A 20,868-nucleotide genomic window follows, 5' to 3' on the forward strand; every position below is an offset into this window, starting at 1 on the left:
GGTGCCAAGTTGAAGACTTTGCAACATTATATGGAACACAATTTGGGAGGAACAAATCCCAATAATGTATTTTTTTTTAATAAAGCCATTTCAGAGGAGAAACTGCGTAATCACGTGTTCTTCAGGGCATAAAGAAGCCCACGATTGAAAAAGAGTGATGATTAGAGAAAGCAAAAATTTGTTTATTGGATTTTGAGGATGTAACACTAGGGAAAATGGACAACAAAGGAGAGCCAGGGGATAGAGCCTAGTGGATGTCGTGTGTATGTAAGGACTTTCAGGAAAGAATTTTATAAGTTCACCCAAAAGAGGGTTGAGTAGTGGGCAAAACTTTTGGACATGACATTCCAAATCAACGATGGCACCGGAGAAAAAAGAAAATCCCCACGGTCACAGGGAGGAGGAGAAGAGAACAGGCAACTCCACACAGACAGCATCGAGATCAGGATATCGAACAGGTCATGGACTGTGAGGCAGCAGATTATTTGCTGTGCTTCGCGCTTTTTCAATAATTTTAAAATTCACATCGCAGGGTACAGTAAATTTTCAATAAAGATCAACAACTTGCTGAAGAATTGTTAATGTGAAAGAAGGGTGTATACAATGATGAGAAGCACCCACATCTCTTGCCAGAAGTAGGGGATCGAGGGACAGAGGACATGGTTTAAGGTGAAGGGGAAAAAGATTTAATCAGGAATTGAGGGGTTATTTTTTCAACAAATGTGGTATGGGTGTATTGAACGAGCGCCAGAGGACTCTCTGGTAGTTGCGGAAGGGGCTTATACTGAATATCAGAATGACAACGACCAATGTAGCCAAAGCTTCTTGATCACCCTATCTACTGTCTCGCCACATTACAAAAACTACGCAACCAGCTCTCCTAGATCCTTCTGCTTTACAACACTACCAATGGAAGTCCTGCCCTAGTGGGCCTCCCTGACATGCAAACTCTAGCACTGATTCCCATTAACTATTGCTCAGCCTCTGCCAAATGATCACACTGCTGTGATTTTTGCAAGGAAAAATCTCCTGGATAAAAGGAACTACTGTGATGGGAGCCTGCAGGACGTGCCATCGCGCGCGCACACACACGCACACACACGCCACAAACCACACGCACACACTCCCCGCACACGCTACACACACGCACACGCACACACCACGCCACACGTGGGGCGCACACGCGCACACACAAGCAAACAGAACACAACGAAAAACCCGGCACACACACGCACACACACGCGACACAAACACACACACACACACACAACACACACACACACACACAAACAACACCAAACAACACCGCAACAGAGTACTGGGTAAGTCCTTTACAGAAGCACGGGGGGGGGGGGGGATGAAGGGGAGAAGGGGGAGAGAAGAGGAAAAGGCAGGAAAGAGAAGGGGAGTGAGGGGGGGAGAGAGGAGGAGGAGAGGAGAGTCGAGGGGGGGAGGGGGGGAGAGGGGGGGGAGGGGGAGAAGAAGGGGGGGGAGGAGGAGGAGGGGAAGGGGGGGGGGGAGAGAACGGGGGGGGGAGAGGGGGCAGGAGGGACAAAGGGAGGAGAGGGAGAACAGAGGGAAAAAGAGCAGAAGGGGGGGGGAGAGAAGGGGGGGGGAGAGACGCAGTGGAGAGAAGGCGGGGGGAGGAGAAAGGAGGGAGAGAGAAAGGGGGGGGGAGGAGATGGAGAGAAGGGGGGGGGAGAGAAGGGGGGAGGGAGAGAAGGGGGGAGGAGAATGGGGGGGAAGAAGGGGATGAAGGGGGGGAGAAGAGAAGCGGAGGGGAGAGGGAAGGGGGGGGAGAGAGAGAGAGAAGGGGAGGGGAGGGGAGAGAATGGGGGGGGGACGAAGGAGGGGGTGGGAGAAGGATAGGGGGGGGAGGAAAGGAGGGGGGGAGAAGGAGTGGAGACACTTTTAAAGATGTCAATAAAGTTTTTTAGAGGGGATTGAACTAACCGTCGGTTTTCCTTGAGGCCTGGCAAAACTACCATGAGCCAAATTAAAATGCGCATTTATATCCCCGGTGGTCAGCGAAGGAGATGCCTATGGATGCCCTCGATGCGGAACTTACTAGCAGAAAACCCACATCTCCACTGCATATGAGTTAAAAAGAAACCATGCCGAACAATTTGACTTGCGGAAAAATTTTTAACATGCTTGAAATTTTCCGTACCTAGCCGAGGCGGGCGGCCTAGCCGAGGCGCGGGGGGCAGGCAGCGGATGCGGGAACTTTCCTAGAGCATGAAGGAGAGTTCCGCTACCTTACAAGACTTCCTAGGCCAGGTTGTCGGGGCATTGTCGACTGTGCTGCGGGTTTGAGTGGGGCAAAAACACCGTGTGAATCGCAGAGTTAGGGCGCCGCAGGGGGAGAGCCTAATTAACTTAAACATAAACTAAAGTGCCTCGATGTTTCATGCAATGCTGTCAACGGACAAAAAATTCATATTTACAGTCTTTTAAACTGTACAATGTACGTCTGGACAGATCTTGACTAAACTGTTTTGAATTCCAGCCGTGTTAATTTTGCACTGACAAGAACTAAAAGAATATGGCTCCACAACAATCAAATCCAAGGGCCATTTGGAAATTCATAACCTTTTTTTGAGCAAAAATAGATCATAATCAATGACTGTTTTAGATGGTCTTAGATTTTCCATTCCTCATTTGTCAATACATTTTCTTCTGTTTCAGAGATTTCTGGTAGGTGAACACATCCGAGGGACAGGGTGTGCCTTTCTGATCCATTGTTTTCGGTCCTACAGCACGGAAAAAAGAGGCCCCTTCGGCCCAAACCGTCCAGGCCAATGAGATGCAACTCGCTAGCTAGTCTCTTTTCATGTTAGGCACATCTGTACAAAGAGTGAAGCTCAGACTCAAATGGAGGAACAGCACTAATTTCACGTGGGCAGCTGCTACCAAATGCGGGTGATGAACTTGAACCTAGTACTTAAAGTAGTCCCTTGATTCCTCTGTTCTCTATCCTCCCCCATCACCAGTTCTATAAAAAGTCTTAGTCTCCGACTACATGCTATCTATTTCACCCCTACCTCCCTCACTATCAGTCGAAGAAGGCTCGCGACCAAAACGCGCCCATTCCTCCCAGAATGCGGCCTTGGCTACAATGAGTTACTCCAGCTTTGTTGTCTACTGTATATCCATGCTACAGGACCTGTCCAATGTTGTTTAAAAGTTTTGTTATTGCATCTGCCATTAAATACTCCTAGGGTGTAGATAGGTTCCTCCACCACCAACTCTGTAGAATAAGGTTGCCTTCAGGTTCTTATGGCCTTCCCCCTTCACCTGAAATAAATGTCTATTTCTTGTTTTTCTATGTTCAATGTCCTCTGGTTCTTGATTCATCCACGCTGGATAAATAAAATATAATAAAATTAAAAGGCATCAATATCTGTTCTTCTGGAATTACTCACTCTATAGATTCATCCCTGACCTACCGGCACGCCAAGAGGGAAATAGAGGTCCTAGACCTGACCACCTCCCTGTAGCTAGGACACTCGGAGTCCTGCCGGTAGGATGATCGGTAAGCAGCACAAACTAAATAATGATCGCAACTCTGACGCCACCTGACTGCTGAGTTCCTGCCAGCACTTTGTCTTTTGATTCCAGTGTCTTCCTTTCCACATAATGGGTGGCATAAGACAGCTCTGCAGAATTCCAATCACCCCTCAACCATCATCCTGTAGTCGGAACCCTAGTGATGGGGACTGGGAATTCCAGCAAACCCTCGTCAGTGGTCGGGTCTGGACACGTGACCCGGGGGGTCGTTTCACGGGCTTTTAAGAGGTAAACAGGAGTAGCTAGCGCTCCTCGCATCGAACAGGAGCTGTGCTAGTCGCTAGTTCTAGACTTGGTGAGCAGTGGTTAGCAGGTTTTGAGCTTTATTTGCTAATAGAGAATATTTAACGCAACCTTGCCTGGTCCCCATACGTTGGGGTGTAACCCCGACGATCCGAAAGTTTTTCGGGAGGTCCGAACATGAATGCCGCCGGGAACCTCGATGCCAGACCCCGCCCAGCAGAATAGGTTTCAGGTTTTTTCTTTTTTAAACTGCCCGTTTTTCCTGGGCACTGCAGAAACCCATATAATCAAACTATTACCCTTCCGATAACCGTAACATGGTAATATTCTTTAAACTAGCAGAACCATCAAGGGATTTCTGGAGTATTGTGTGCAGTTTTGGTCTCAAATTTTAAGGAAGGGACGTTCTTGCTATTAGAGGGATAGGAAGTGCAGCGTAGGGTCACAAGGTTAATTCTCGGGATGGGGCGGGTCTGGCTCATATATTGATTGAGAAATGGAACGGATCTGGCTTGTATACTTGGGAATTTAGAAGGATGAGAGATCTAATTGAAACATATAAGATTATCTAAGGGTTTGAACACGCTAGAGGCAGGAAACATGTTCCCGATGTTGGGGGAGTCCAGAATCAGGGGCCACAGTTTAAGAATAAGGGTTCAGCCATTTAGACGGAGACGAGGAAACACTTTTTCTCACAGATGTGAGTCTGTGGAATTCTCTGCCTCAGAGGGCGGTGGAGGCCAGTTCTCTGGATACTTTAGAGAGAGAGCTAGATAGGGCTCTTAAAGATAGCGGAGTCAGGGGGATATGGGGAGAAGGCAGGAACGGGGGGCACTGATTGGGGATGATCAGCCATGATCACAGTGAATGGTGGTGCTGACTCGAAGGGGCCGCGAATGGCCTACTCCATCACCTATGTTATTGTCTATTGTCTATTGTCAAAGGGCAATTAGTTGCAGGACATTGTCTAACCCTTGTGAGGTGTGTAGGAAGAGGTTGGGCGGGCTAGGACTTTATTCTTGGAGCCACAGGAACCTGAGGGGACTATTTTATTAGACATGTATAATTACTGAATGCACAGAGTCTTTAAACCCAGGTGGTGGGATCAAGAACTAGAGGACATAGGTTTAAGGGAGGGGGGGAAAAAAATTTAATAGGAATATGTGGGGCAACTTTTCCACAGTATGGAATGTATGGAACGAGGAGGGTGGTTGAGGCAGGGACTATTACAATGTTTAAACAACATTTGGACGGGTACCTGGTCAGGAAAGGCTTCAAATTGTGGCTCCTGACCTTTCTCGTCCGCGGGCCGAAAAATTTCGTAATTTATCAGACTTTCCGAGTTGCAGTAGTTGCAGTTCAGGCCGCATCTCTGGAGAACATGGATAGGTGACCTTTTGGATCGGGACTGTGCTTCAGACAGAAGCATAAACCTGTCCATGTTCTCCAGAGAAAATGCTGCCTGATTCGTTGAGTCACTCCAGTATTTTGTGCCTTTTTTCTTGTAAACCAGCATCTGCTCTTCCTTGTTTCAACTTTTGGACTCAGATTTTTTTAGGGGCCGATATTTTAAGAAAGGATGGTAGATGAAGTGATAATTCTGCAGAAATTATTCAGGTCTTGGAACACATTTTAGTTAGGTTTCCCCATGAGATGCTGCATGGACCCGCTGAGTTACTCCAGCGCCAAGAAACTTTGTCCATGGGCTTAGAAAAACTTGGATGGATTCAGTTAAGTCACAGAGTCACAACATTTCAAATGGATTTGGACAGGTACATGGATAGAAACAACATAGAAACATAGAAATTAGGTGCAGGAGTAGGCCATTCGGCCCTTCGAAACCATGCACAACGCCATTCAATATGATCATGGCTGATCATCCAACTCAGGTATCCGCACCTGCCTTCTCTCCATACCCCCTGATCCCCTTAGCACACAGGGGCCACATCTCACTCCCCTCTTAAATATAGCCAATGAAACTGGCCTCAACTACCCTCTGTGGCAGAGAGTTCCAGAGATTCACCACTCTCTGTGTGAAAAAAGTTCTTTCTCATCTCGGTTTTTTTAAGGATTTCCCCCTTATCCTTAAGCTGTGACCCCTTGTCCTGGACTTCCCTAACATCGGGAACAATCTTCCTGCATCTAGCGTGTCCAACCCCTTAAGAATTTTGTAAGTTTCTATAAGATCCCCCCTCAATCTCCTAAATTCTAAAGAGTATAACCAAGTCTATCCAGTCTTTTTCATAAGACAGTCCTGACATCCCAGGAATCAGTCTGGTTAACCGTCTCTGCACTCCCTCTATGGCAATAATGTACTTCCTCAGATTGGGAGACCAAAAACTGTACGCAATACTCCAGGTGTGGTCTCACCAAGACCCTGTACAACTGCAGTAGAACCTCCCTGCTCCTATACTCAAATCCTTTTGCAATGAAAGCTAACATACCATTCGCTTTCTTTACTGCCTGCTGCACCTGCATGCCTACTTTCAATGACTGGTGTACCATGACACCCAGGTCTCGCTGCATCTCTCCCTTTCACAATCGGCCACCATTTAGATAATAGTCTGCTTTCCCGTTTTGCCACCAAAATGGATAACCTCACATTTATCCACATTATACTGCATCTGCCAAACATTTGCCCACTCACCCAGCCTATCCAAGTCACCTTGCAGTCTCCTAGCATCCTCCTCACAGCTAACACTGCCGCCCAGGACAGGTTTAGAGGGATGTGGGCCAAACACGGGCAGATGGGACTAATGTAGATGGGGCATCTTGGTCGGGGTGGGCAAGTTGGGCTGAAGGGCCTGTTCCTGTGCTCGAGGGCCTGAGCTACAGGGTGTGGGCAAGTTGGGCCCAAGGGCTGTCTGACTGTTTGAGTCACTGGCAGAATATTGCGACAACATTGAATATTACCACCTGCCCATTGTGTGCTGAAACTTGGCAACAGATGCAAGGCTGTGCATCAATTGTTTCATTAATTTTAAACCATTTGTCGGCACTGGGCCTGTACTGTTGGAGTTTGTTGGGGGTCAGAAGAATGTGGGGGGGGGGGGGTCATCATTGAAACGCACAGAATAGAGAAAGGGTCACTTGAAATGAGTGGATGTGGGATAGAGTGGATGTGGAGAGGATGTTTCCACTAGTGGTAGAGTCTAGGACCAGAGGCCATAGCCTGAAATTAAAGGACGTTCTTTTAGGAAGGAGAATGTTTTAATTAGAGCGTGGTGAATCTGTGGAATTCTTTGCCACAGAGGCTGTGGAGGCCAAGTCAGTGGATATTTTTTGTTAAGGCATAAATAGATATATTTTTGATTAGTACGAGGTTATGGGGAGGAAGGCAGGAAGAAAAATGGGGTTAGGAGGGAGAGATAGATCAGCCAAGTAGAGGAGTAGACTTGATGGGGCCGAATGGTGCTAATTCTACTCATGATTTTGCTAGAATTAGAATTCCACATACTTTTTAAGACGTTTTTTGTGGGACCCGACACATTCCTTCCCGGCCTAGTTCTGAGGAAACCGGCGAAGATGAGAAGCAGCAGTTTGGATATGGATATGGGCCAAATGCGGGCATCTCTGTCAGTATGGACGAGCTGGGCCGAAGGTTCCATCACAAGAAAAATATTTAGGAGTAACTCTCAGCGGGTCAGGCAGCATCTCTGGAGAACATGGACACAGAGTGCTGGAGTAGTAAACTCAGTGGGTCAGGCGGCATCCTCTGGGAGAACATGGACACAGAGTGCTGGAGTAAACTCAGTGGGTCAACTCTGGAGAACTTCCTCCCTCCAGCAATCATCACGCTGAATCATCAACCCACCCCCCCTTTGTCTGCTGACCGACGTCTCTCTCTCGTCCAATTGGAGCCCTCGATCATCTGTCCCACCCCCGCTGTCTTGCAGAAAGCAGAGATTTGTTTTTAAATGTATTCACTGAGTTTTCAAAATTCGGATTACAAACCTGTGGGGGGGGTACGTAGTCCCCTGCCCCCCCCCTCCCCGGGATTTCCGCCCATGACCGGGTGATGAATGGTCTGTGTGGACACTTGTGAGCCGGAACGGCTGTTTCCATGCTGTAGCACAAAACTAAATTAAGACGTAGCATCCAAAACAGCTACATCTGTCTCGTACCACACTGATAATGACATAGAGTAATACATTGTGGAAGCTGGCTCTTCGGCCCAACTTGCCCACACAGGCCAACAATGTTCCAGCTACACTAGAGCAGAGCTGCCAAGTTTTGTCAGAGCATTTCAGTATTCCAGTACCTGAAAATCAGTATTTTGCTGAGGAAATCAGTATTTTTACGCGGTGCCATTTTGCTGAAAAAAATGTTTTTTATGCGCGGTAATATCCATAAGTACAAGAATGCATAACTTTGCTACCAATTGACATGTCTTCTACGCACCTTACTTGACAGTGCATTCATAGCCATCTCTTTGCATACGGCTGTTTGAACGGCTGCTTCCTGCTTTTAGCACCAGATGATGATGTAGAAGCCATTTTGGAAGCCTCCCTCTCCCTCCCTCGCTCTCTCTCCCTCCTTCCTCTCTTTCCCTCCTTCCTCTTTTTCCCTCCCTCTCCCTCCGTCTTTCCCTCCCACCCTCCCTCCTCCTCCCTCTCACCACTTTTTCTCTCTCCCTCTCTTATTCCATCCCTCCTGCTCCCTCTCCTTCTCATTCTCTCCTTCTCCCTCTCTCCTCTCTCTCTCCCTCCCTGAACAGTGACACATAGCGCTGTGGCCATAGCGCTATGTTTGAAGCACATAATGCTCCAGCCGGTAGTGCTATATTTAAAACCCATAGAGCTGTAGCCGACAGCTCTTCGTTTAAATTCCCACGCGCTAAACTGACAGCACTGTTTAAACCTGGAGCGGGACAGGCAGATCAAGGCTTACAAAACTAATCATCCAGATATTGAAATTTAAAATACTAATAGATTTAATGTGCTATCACTTTTAGAGGTAACCTTCAGGTGGTCCGCCCTGTTTTGACAAATGCAATCAACCTGGCGTGCACTATCAAATAAGATCAAATAGAACAAGTTGTCCTACAACTTTAGGCTGTGCACGCATACGCAAGATGAAGCAGCAGGATGAAACATGAAGTCGGACTGATTTAAAAAAAAAATCCATATTTAACAAATACATCGTATTCTTATCGCATTTCCGTACAAAATACGTAAAATCTGTACTACTCGGTAGCTCTGCTAGAGTCATAGAGTGATACAGTGTGGAAACAGGCCCTTCAGCCCAACTTGCCCACACTGGCCCACAATGTCCCAGCTGCACTAGTCCCACTTGCCTGCATTTGGTCCATATCCCTCCAAACCTGTCTTATCCAAGTACCTGTCTAACAGTTTCTTAAACGTTGGGATAATCACAGCAAAATCTAGGTCAGCATGGACAAGGTGGGCCGAAGGGCCTGTTATGCAGCTCTTTAACTCCATCATTTTGGCAGAATAAAAAGCCGGAAAGTCTGTTAAATGCTGTAATTCCGCATGGTAACAGGCCCGACAGCACAGCTCACCAATGCAGATCAACATGTCCCATCTCAGATAGTCCTGTTTGCGCCCCTCCTCTGGCAGCCAGTCCCATACACCAACCACGCTGTGTGTGAAAAAGTCACCCCTCAAATTTCTATTAAATAATTTCCCCGTCACTTTCAACCTATGTCCTCTGGTCCTCGATTCACCTACTCTGGGCGTGGGGTGACACGGTGGCGCAACGGTAGAGTTGCTGCCTTACAGCGCTTGCAGCGCCAGGGATCCGGGTTCCATCCCAACTACGGGTGCTGTCTGTACGGAGTTTGTACCCTCTCCCCATGACCGCGTGTGTTTTCTCCGAGATCTTCGGTTTCCTCCCACACTCCAAAGACGTGCAGGTTTGCAGATTAATTGGCTTGGTGTAAGTGCAAATTGTCCCTCGTGTGTGTAGGATAATGTCACTATGCTGGTCGGCGTGAACTCGGTGGGCCGAAGAGCCTGCTTCCGCCCTGTACCTCTCAATGAAACTAAATAAATCTACCCAGTCTATTCCTCTCATGATTTTATACATGATGCCAGACCATTTAGCAGCATGGACTTAAACCTTACCTGAAAAATGGAGGCCTGAGGATTCCTGAGGAGGTTTTTGTATGATCTCCTGGTCACCCACTTCAATTGGTGGAAGAATGAAGTTGCGTAAGTGATCTTTCTAGAAACCAAATCAGCCTCTCCAAGATCTTCTTGAGAAATGTTCTTTAATGTGGACATCATCTCCCTGTAGTAGCTGGATTTGTGAAACTCCTCCTCCAGGTTCTCTGCTATGGGATTTTCCCTACTTGAATCGGTTTCACCCAGAACCATTTCTTTGACGGGAGAAAAAAATTAAATAGTTTTTGTTGTTCAAAATCCAAACCTTCTTAAACACAACATTCTGCAAGAAGCAAACATAGACATTTGAGTTGCATTATCCTGATCCATAAACAGAACTCTAGAGGACACAGAGTGCTCGAGTAACTCAGCGGGTCAGGCAGCATCTCTGGAGAACATGGATAGTTCATAAGTTCTAGGAGCAGAGTTAGGCCATTCGGCCCATCAAGTCTACTGCGCCATTCAATCATGGATGTATCTTTCATGAAAGGAAGATTGTTCCCGATGTTAGGGAAGTCCAGGACAAGGGGGTCACAGCTTAAGGATAAAGGGGAAATCCTTTAAAACCGAGATGAGAAGAACTTTTTTCACGCAGAGAGTGGTGAATCTCTGGAACTCTCTGCCACAGAGGGTAATTGAGGCCAGTTCATTGGCTATATTTAAGAGGGAATTAGATGTGGCCCTTGTGGCTAAGGGCATCAGGGGGTATGGAGAGAAGGCAGGTACGGGATACTGAGTTGGATGATCAGCCATGATCATATTGATCTAATTTCTATGTTTCTATGTTTCTATGTTTCCCTCTCAACCCGATTCTCGTGCCTTCTCCCCATAAACCCTGACATCCCTAGTAATCAAGAACCCGTCAATCTTCACCTTAAAAATATCTACTGACTCGGCCTCCACAGCCGTCTGTGGCAATGAATTCCACAGATTCACCACCCTCTGACAAAATAGATTCCTCCTCATATATCCTTTCGAAAGATACATCCTTTTATTGTGAGGCAGTGGCCTCTGGTCCTAGACTCTCTGCACCCTTGATCTGGACTCTGTCAAGTCATAATCGCCACATCCACTCTATCCAGGCCTTTCTTTATTTAGCTGCAATTTATCCCATCAGATAAAGCATAAAAAGAAGTTTAATTTGACACCTAATTTACTTTCATATCTTCAGTATTAAAAAAGTTATGGCATTTTCATACTCAGAAATAGCATCTTGTTCCCTATTGCTTTTCCATTCTTAACTCAAAAGCTGTGATCAAGGACAGTCAAAAGCCCATAGCTTTCTTAAAAATTAAGAGAACTAAATAAATGTTTCAGTTATTATAGATTGAAGCATTCTGAAACAAATATGAAACAATCTTACTTGGATCACCTGAAATTAAAGCATATAATTAGTTAATTACCTAATTGTAGCTAATTACAAAATGCAATTACTAGATCTAAACATCTATTAATTTCTAAAGAAAAGGTTAACATTTTTAAATAGCCTAAGTGTCCAAATAACATTCACACAAGAATTCACAATATAACATGATTTTTAAATCTCATTGTCATGAATTTATAGGCCAAATGGAAGGAATGTGTTTAATTCCCGTAAATTAATGGCCATTTTAATCATCTTGTTAGTGGGATTTTGTGGAATGCGATCGTTTGGAACGTTGCGGTAGCAGTGAATTTAAACCCCATATCGGCAGGTAAAATACTGCCGGTTCATATGGGTCCTAAATCACCTTGTTGCAACGTAAAATTTTGATTAAAGGGATCCTAAGAAGCACGCTTATATGTAAAATAAACGGCTTTCCTTTACCTGTTCCGTACGTGAAATCCATCCCCATTGTCGGTGTTGACGGTTTTAGAAGTTGATTTTTAAATTACTCCTGCTCTTAAAATATCCAGTGCAGTTTAAAAAATACTAAATAAAACCGATGTCGGAGTGATTATTCTTCAGCAGCTAAACAGCCTGACAAAAATCGATTTCAACAGGCTGGAAAATTAAACCCGCCCCCTGTCAAAGGCGCCAAAGTCGCGCACAGTGACAGTTTGCAGCGCCGCTGAAGGTAGGTTTTGTAACATACCTACTTTATTTGATAAGTTTCAATGAGGTGTCCCCTCATCCTTCGAAAACTCCAGCGAGTACAGACAGGTGGCGTCTCGTGTTGGGAGCCGACATCAGAATGGAAGTTAAACTGATCTGATTTGCATCTACATGATCCTTATCCCGCCATTCCCAGCGCTTCCATGTGCCTGTCTAAACCTCTTCAACACCACTGTGGTATCTGCCTCCACCACCAGCCCTGACCATACATTCCAGGCACCAATCACCCACTCTATAAAAAAACTCGCCCATTAAACTTAGCCCCGCTCGCCTTATAGCCATGTCCTCTAGTGTTAGGCATTTCCATCCTGGAAAGAAGCTTCTGACTGTCTACCCTATCTGTGCCTCTCATAAAACGTCTGTCCCACTGTGGCAACCTAATCTGCAAGTTTAGAGAGCAGTATGGTCGACACGTGGTCCTAGGAGGTCCTATGAGGTCACTGGAACTCTCCTTCATGCTCGAGGGAAGTTCCCGCCTACTAGCGGCCTCAGCTAGGTTGCGGCAAATGTTTCAGCATGTTGAAATATTTTCGACGAGTATAAATTTGTCAGCATGGTTCTTTTTAACTCATAGTGCAGTGGAGTGGGGTCGCTATGTAGTTACAGGCAGTCGAGGGCAGCCGTAGGCAATCTCCTTCGCTGACCGGTCATTTTAGTTGGCTCATTGGAGTTTTCAGGACCAGGAAAACCGACCGATAGGTTAAATGCCCGCTAAACTTTATTATAAGTTGTCTGGCTTCTTAAAAAGTGTCTCCAGTCCTTCTCTCCCACTTCTCCCCCCCCCGTTCTCTCCCCTTCTCCTCCCCTCTGCACTCTCTAAAGGACTTACCGTACACTGTGCCGCCGTCTTTTACCTTCCTGTCATCGTGGGTGTGAATTTCAGACAGCGCTGTGTGTGTGTGTGTGTGTGTCTACCCGATCTATTCCTCTCTCGATTTTCTGCAGGTCAGAGCTTGTGAGGGTTTGGCTGTGAATGGTGCGTGTGTGTGTGTGTGGTGTGTGGTGTGCGTGCCGTGTGTGCGCGGTTGATGCAGCTCGTGGTTTCATCGCTGACGGTCGATCCAGCTCGAGGTTTTCCAGGCGAGTGCCCTCGAGCTTGAAGGTCGAAGACACTCTTCTGAACTGGCGGATTAGGTCGCCGCAGTGGGACAGCCCCTTAACTGTATATACCTCTGTCAAGAATCCTCTCAACCAGCAACATTCCAGAGAAAACAACCCAAGTTTGAAGGAGAGTCTCGACCTGAAACATCACCTATCCACTTTCTCCATGGATGTTGCATGACTTGCTGAGTTACTCCAACACTTGGTGCTCTTCCAAGTTTATCAGACCTCTCCCTGTAGCTGAAACCTTCTCTAATCCAGGCATCACTCTGGTAAACCTCCTCTGCACCTTCTCCATAGCCCCGACACCCTTCCTGTAATGGGGCGACCAGAACTGCACGCAATACTCCACATTTGAGTTTGGAGTATCGACAACTCAGTAACCCGGTACCCGGATGTGGCGCCGATGGATGAGAAGCCGAAGCAAAGAAGTAGAAGCCAAATAACTGAATGGAAACAAAGCCGAAACGGCAAATAACCGAATAGACACAAAGCCGAAACGCCAACCAACCGAAAGGGTGAGACGCCTAAATCCAAACTAACCGAAAGGGTGGGACGCCTAAAAGCCAACTAACCGAAAGGCTATGTCACCTTAAAGCAAACTCACCGAATGGCCGCTCTGCCGAAACGCCACCTACCCAAAAGCCGGCGTCGCCTACAAGCCAACGGACCGAATGCCGCTTAACAGAAAAGTCCAATAATGGACATACAGTATTTGGTGAGGTTCATAAACTTGTACATTGGGAGAAGTTTACAAAATTATGAGCGGCATAGGTAACTAGGAGGGGTTTATCACAATGATGCCTGGTTTAGAGAGTATCAGCTACAGGGTCACACTTAGATTGTTTTCTCTGGAGCGCCAGAGGTTGAGGGGAGACCTGATAGAAGTGTATAAAATGATGAGAGGCAGAGATAGGGTAGACAGTCAGTATCAGACAGTCAGACACATTTTCCCAGGGTGGAAATGTCAAAGACTAATGGGCACCAACCAGTGATCCCCGCACATGAACACTGCCCTACGCACACTAGGGAAAATTTACATTTATACCAAGCCAATTAACCTACAAACCTGCACGTGTTGTAGTGTGTGGGAGAAAACCGAAGATCTCGGAGAAAACCCGCAAGTTTGCATGTTTTCCCCGTGACTGTGTTGGTTTCCTCCATGTGCTCCGGTTTCCTCCCACATCCTAAATTGTGTGGGTTTGAAGGGTAATCAGTCTCTGTAGATTGCCCCCTAGTGTGCAGGGAATGGGGTGACATAGAACTAGTGTGAACGGGTGAACGATGGTCGGCGTGGACAGTGGGCCACATCTTTCATCCATTCATTCCACATGCAGACCAAGTGAAACTAAATTAAAGTTGCTCACTGGTATCTTTAAAGAATAAAACCTGCAGTTCTTGCCCTGCTTGGCCATAGGTGACACTACACACACAGCACATCAGCAATGTGGCAAGTCAGAATCATACAGCATGGAAACAGGCCCTTCAGCCAAACTCAGTGCTGGAGGAAACCAGAGCACCTGGAGGAAACCCACCTGGTCACAGTGATAACATGCAAACTCCACACAGACAGCACCCTGCAGTACACCACTAGCCACAAGCCTCCAAATTGAAAAGCATCTACCATCACCTGGGGCAAGTAAATATGGGCAGAGATACGTGTAATCCCATGAATACATCATTTGTTAAATCTTGAAACCATGGAGAATTTCCACCATCTAGAAACATAGAAAATGTCCCAATCAATAACCCGTGCCTGCCTTCTCCCCATATCCCTTGATTCCACTAGCCCCTCGAGCTCTATCTAACTCTCTCTTAAATCTAATGACATGGATGCATCTTGGGATGGATGTGCCTCCAGATTTCAGTAAAGCTGTGTTGGAACAATGTATAGTTTGTGGGATTTTAAGTTTAAGACTCAGGAAATCAGGCTACAGCTCTATAGGACTTTGGTTAGGCCGTATTTGGAGTATTGCGTGAAGTTCTGGTCGCCTCCGAACAGGAAGGATGTGGAGGCTTTAGATAGGGTGGAGAGAGGTTTACCAGAACGCTGCCTGGATAATTAGAGGGTTTCAGCTACAGGGAGAGGTTGGACACACTTGGATTGTTTTCTCTGGGCGCCACAGGTTGAGGGGAGACCTGATAGAGGTATATAAAATGATGAGAGGCATAGATAGGGTGGACAGTCAGAACCTTTCTCCCCCGAGGGTAGAAATTTCACAGACTAGATAACTTTAAGATGAGAGGGGCAGGTTTAAAGCAGATGTGCGGGGCAAGTTTTCTTTTTATACAGAGGGTAGTGGGTGCCTGGAACGAGTTGCCAGGGGTGATGGTTGAGTGGCATTTAAGAGGCTTATGGATATGCAGGGAATGTAGGGGTTGCCACCAGGGGGCACTGCACGATTGCCAGCCTCGCCAACAGTCTGTCAGGGCATTTTTTTTTCAATCTGTTTCTTGCCGGAGATGCGATTGTTTTCCGGATCGTATCTCTGGTCGCTCTGCGGCCTAACATCATGGAGCTGGAGGGCTTGCTCGGGACTGACTTTGAGCCCCACTGCGGGGCCGTGGACTTATCACCGGAGCTGATCCCTTGCCTGGGATCGATTCTCCAACCGCAGCCTGCAGATTTCACCATCAAGGAGCTCGCAGTCTCGGGTGTAGACCGATGTCGGGAAGCTCCAAACGACGTGGAAGGTTTCGTCCAGCCCCGACCCAGGGTAGATCGCCCGGCACGGAAGAGCTGACATCCCCCCGATGCAGGAGCTGGATCGCCCCGACGCGGGGGGCCCAAAGCGCCGCCGGCTACGGGAGTCAAGATTGTCCCGTCAACGGGGGGCTCGATGCCCCCGACCGCGGGAGAACAAAGAAGGGAAGAGATTTAAGTTGTTTTCGCCTTCCCTCACAGTGAGGAATGTGGAGGAGTCACTGTGGTGGATGTTTTTTTTTGATAATACTATGTGACAAATGAAATTCCTCGTATGTTGCAAAACATACTTGGCTAATAAAGTATGATTATGATCATGATTATAATATGGATCACATATCCATACGTGAGATTAGTTTAACTTGGCATCATTAAGTTGGCATCATTGGTTTAATTAGTTTAACTTGGCATCATGTTCTGCAGGGACATTGTGGGCCGAAGGGCCAGCTCCTAGGCTGGTTTGTCAGCCCACCTTGCTGGTTTGTTCATTTTTCTTGTCGGCGGGAACTGTCTTCCAAAGTACAAGAATTGGACATGGGAAAAAGCAGCGTTTAACATCTGCTGAGTGGGGGGGAGGAAATTGAACCTTCAACTACGAGCTATTAATGTTTAAACTGCGCTGTGTGGCACAGTGTATACCTGCATCCATCTCCATCACTTTCTGCATGTTCACCGCAGTTGAGTCTCCATTGATGATGTCCAGGAAAAAATCAGCTGGGTTGTTAAAAGCTTCACATGTGTATCCTGTTGACCAAAGGGATAATAAAACAAGACAAAATATTAACCCAGAAAATAGAAACATAGAAAATAGGTGCAGGAGTAGGCCTTTCGGCCCTTCGAGCCTGCACCGCCATTTAATATGATCATGGCTGATCATCCAACTCAGTATCCTGTACCTGCCTTCTCTCCATACCCCCTGATCCCTTTAGCCACAAGGGCCACACCTAATTCCCTTTTAAATATAGCAGTTAATTATGTTCAAAACTGTTCATTCAATCTGACTAGAACACTGACAGCAATTTATAGAAACATAGAAAATAGGTGCAGGAGGAAGCCATTCGGCCCTTTGAGCCAGCACCGCCTTTCTTTGTGATCATGGCTGATCGTCCTCAATCAATAACCTGTGCCTGCCTTCTCCCCATATCTCTTGATTCCACTAGCCCCTAGACCTCTATCTAACTCTCTCTTAAATCCATCCCGTGATTTAGCCTCCACTACCCTCTGTGGCAGGGAATTTCACAAATTCACAACTCTCTGGGTGAAAAAGTTTTTTCTTACCTCAGTCTTAAATGGCCTCCCCTTTATTCTAAGACTGAGACCCCTGGTTCTGGACTCGCCCAACATTGGGAACATTTTTCCTGCATCTAGCTTGTCCAGTCCTTTTATAATTTTATATGTTTCTATAAGATACCCCCTCATCCTTCTAAACTCCAGTGAATACAAGCCTTGTCTTTTCAATCTTTCCTCATATGACAGTCCCGCCATCCCAGGGATCAATCTCGATATATTTCCCCATTAATAATAAAATTAGGTTAATTCCCAGGATGGCACGACTGTCATATGCTGAGAGAATGGAGCAGCTTGTACACTCTGGAGTTTAGAAGGATGAGAGGGTATCTCATTGAAACATATAAGATTGTTAAGGGTTTGGACACGCTAGAGGCAGGAAACATGTTCCCGATGTTGGGGGAGTCCAGAACCAGGGGCCACAGTTTAAGAATAAGGGGTAAGCCATGTCGAACAGAGACGAGGAAACACTTTTTCTCACAGAGAGTTGTGAGTTTGTGGAATTCTCTGACTCAGAGGTCGGTGGAGGCAGGTTCTCTGGATGCTTTCAAGAGAGAGCTAGATAGGTCTCTTAAAGATAGCGGAATCAGGGGATATGGGGAGAAGGCAGGAACGGGGTACTGATTGGGGATGATTAGCCATGATCACATTGAATGGCGGTGCTGGCTCGAAGGGCCGAATGGCCTACTCCTGCACCTATTGTCTATTGTCATCACTGATAAAAGAGCCCAATATAAATATCAATAAAATGAGTTAATATTTTAATTTATTAATTACTTGAATAATCAATTCATTTTTTAACTAACTTATTTATTACGTTTATTACTCAATTCATTGCATCAATCAATTAATTATTAATTGATAAGAATAAAATAATACAAAATTAATAATATGTAACCTGGTAATAAAAATTATTAATTAAAAACATTTTAATTACTAATTTAAAATTCAGCTGAGTTATTAACTTCTCAGGAGTATCCTGTTTAATATTGCAAAGGGAATAATAAAATAAAATATTAACCCAGAAAATAAAACTTTGTTTAATCTGACCTGAAAATGTAAGGCAATTACTATTTTCCAATTACTTATAGACCTGTGAACCATCAAATCACTGGTGAATTTTAATCCACAGGATTTCTACAGATTGCTGGGGACACAAGGAACTGCAGATGCTGGAATCTTGAGCAAAACCCAAAGTGCTGGAAGACTTTAGCGCTATCCTACTCCCTCGGGACAATTTATAACTTATAGAGGCCATTTAACCTACAAACCTGCATGTCTTTGGAGGAAACCGGAGCACCCAGAGCAAAGCCACGCCTTCTATAGACTGATTGGTTTGTCCCTTCCCCCCCACTCAAGCCCCTTCCACCCATATCCCTGCCATGGTTTTATATTTCACTGCCTTTTGCTCATTTATTTTGTCTCTATTTCACGTCCAGGCCTCTTCCTTTACTCCACGCATCTGCCAATCACCGCCCCCCCCCCCCCCCCTCACCTGCATCTACCTATTTGTCCCACCCCCACCTCTCCTTTCCAGCTTTAGCAGAAGAGTCCCGACCTGAAACGTCGCCTGTCCATTCCCTCAGCAGATGCTGTCTGACCTGCTGAGTTTCTCCTGCGTTCTGTGTTTTGCTCAAGATTCCAGCATGTGCAGTCTCCTGTGTTTCCAGTGAGATGCCATTTGTTTGAATAAGTTTGGGGCAGCACGGTGGAGCAGCAGTAGAGTTGCTGCCTTACATCGCCAGAGACCCGGGTTCCATCCCGACTACGGGTGCTGTCTGAACGGAGTTTGTACGTTCTCCCCGTGATCACGTGGGTTTTCTCCGGGTGCTCCGGTTTCCTCCCACACTCCAAAGACGTGCAGGATTGTAGGTTAAATGGCTTCTATAAATTGTAAATTGTCCCTAGTGTGTAGAATAGCGCTAGTGTACGGGGTGATCACTGGTCAGCATGGGCACAATGGGCCAAAGGGCCTGTTTCAAGGCTGTATCTCTAATCTAAAAGTCTAAAGTATCTGCCCTTTCAAGTCAAATCTCAGCAACAAAATACCGATTAATTCACAAACAACTCACCAATTGAAGCAAAATAACTCAGTGCCTCTCTGGAGGGACCATGGAAAACCAGTTTCCCTTTAGCAAGAAGTGTCAAACTGCCAAACAGCTTAAAGATAGCATATCTTGGCTGATGAATTGAGAAGATAATGGTTCTACCTTGATTTGACATCCTGGGAAAAGTCAAAAGTGAACACCATCAGTCCTTATCCCTCCACAACAATGAGCAGTATCTACAAATCTTAAGCTGAAAAATGTACAGAAAATATTCACGAGGATGTTGCCAGGACTAGAGGGTGTGAGCGACAGGGAGAGGTTGAGTAGGCTGAGATTATTCCTTGGATCGCAGGGGGATGAGGGGTGATCTTATAAAGGTGTACAAAGTCATGAGAGGAATAGATCGAGTAGATGCACCGAGTCTCTTGCCCAGAGTAGGGGAATCGAGGACCAGAGGACATAGGTTTAAGGTGAAGGGGAAAAGATTTAATAGGAATCTGAGGGGTAACTTTTTTTTACACAAAGGGCGGCTGGTGTATGGAACAAGCTGCCAGAGGCTGGGACTATCCCAACATTTAATAGACAATAGACAATAGGTGCAGGAGTAGGCCATTTGGCCCTTCGAGCCAGCACCGCCATTCAATGTGATCTTGGCTGATCATCCCAAATCAGTACCCCGTTCCTGCCTTCTCCCCATATCCCAACTCCGCTATTTTTGAGAGCTCTATCTAGCTCTCTCTTGAAAGCAGGAAGGAAGGAAATTGTAGAGAGGATGGTCTTTGCAGCATCCGGTAAAGAGCAAAAGATTTCTGACTAAATAAATGCCAAAGAGGCCATACTCTGGAGGTAACCATATAACAACCATATAACAATTACAGCACGGAAACAGGCCATCTCGGCCCTACAAGTCCGTGCCGAACAATTTTTTTTTCCCCTTAGTCCCACCTGCCTGCACTCATACCATAACCCTCCATTCCCTTCTCATCCATATGCCTATCCAATTTATTTTTAAATGGTACCAATGAACCTTCCTCCACCACTTCCACTGGAAGCTCATTCCACACCGCTACCACTCTCTGAGTAAAGAAGTTCCCCCTCATATTACCCCTAAACTTCTGTCCCTTAATTCTGAAGTCATGTCCTCTTGTTTGAATCTTCCCTATTCTCAAAGGGAAAAGCTTGTCCACATCAACTCTGTCTATCCCTCTCATCATTTTAAAGACCTCTATCAGGTCCCCCTTTAACCTTCTGCGCTCCAGAGAATAAAGACCTAACTTATTCAACCTATCTCTGTAACTTAGTTGTTGAAACCCAGGCAACATTCTAGTAAATCTCCTCTGTACTCTCTCTATTTTGTTGACATCCTTCCTATAATTGGGCAACCAAAATTGTACACCATACTCCAGATTTGGTCTCACCATTGCCTTGTACAATTTTAACATTACATCCCAGCTTCTATACTCAAAGATGGGTAAGATGGGCTGAATATAAAGGAGATGTGTGTGGCCAGTTTTTTTTACACAAGGTGATGGATACCTGGGAACACGCTGCTGGGGGTGTTGGGGAAGGCAGATACAATAGTTGAGTTTAGCTTATCGTCACGTTTAACCGAGGTACTTTTGTTGTGTGCTAACCAGTCAGCATAAGAAAATACATGATTACAAACAAGCCACTCACAGTGTACAGATACATGAT

General features: G+C 46.0%; 1 protein-coding gene across 1 annotated transcript in view; it reads right to left on the minus strand.

The window, feature by feature from the left end:
* Nucleotides 1-20,868, minus strand: part of abcg2a (ATP-binding cassette, sub-family G (WHITE), member 2a) — a 138,524-nt gene that overhangs the window by 64,292 nt on the left and 53,364 nt on the right. Inside the window, exons 8-10 of the mRNA XM_055635188.1 lie at nucleotides 19,198-19,349; nucleotides 16,478-16,582; nucleotides 9,900-10,153 (exon numbers count right to left, since the gene is read on the minus strand). Coding sequence (XP_055491163.1) covers nucleotides 9,900-10,153; nucleotides 16,478-16,582; nucleotides 19,198-19,349 — 511 coding nt within the window. The remainder of the gene's footprint in view (nucleotides 1-9,899; nucleotides 10,154-16,477; nucleotides 16,583-19,197; nucleotides 19,350-20,868) is intronic.

The sequence above is a fragment of the Leucoraja erinacea genome, chromosome 1 (assembly GCF_028641065.1).
Source record: "Leucoraja erinacea ecotype New England chromosome 1, Leri_hhj_1, whole genome shotgun sequence".
Lineage (NCBI taxonomy): Eukaryota > Metazoa > Chordata > Chondrichthyes > Rajiformes > Rajidae > Leucoraja > Leucoraja erinaceus.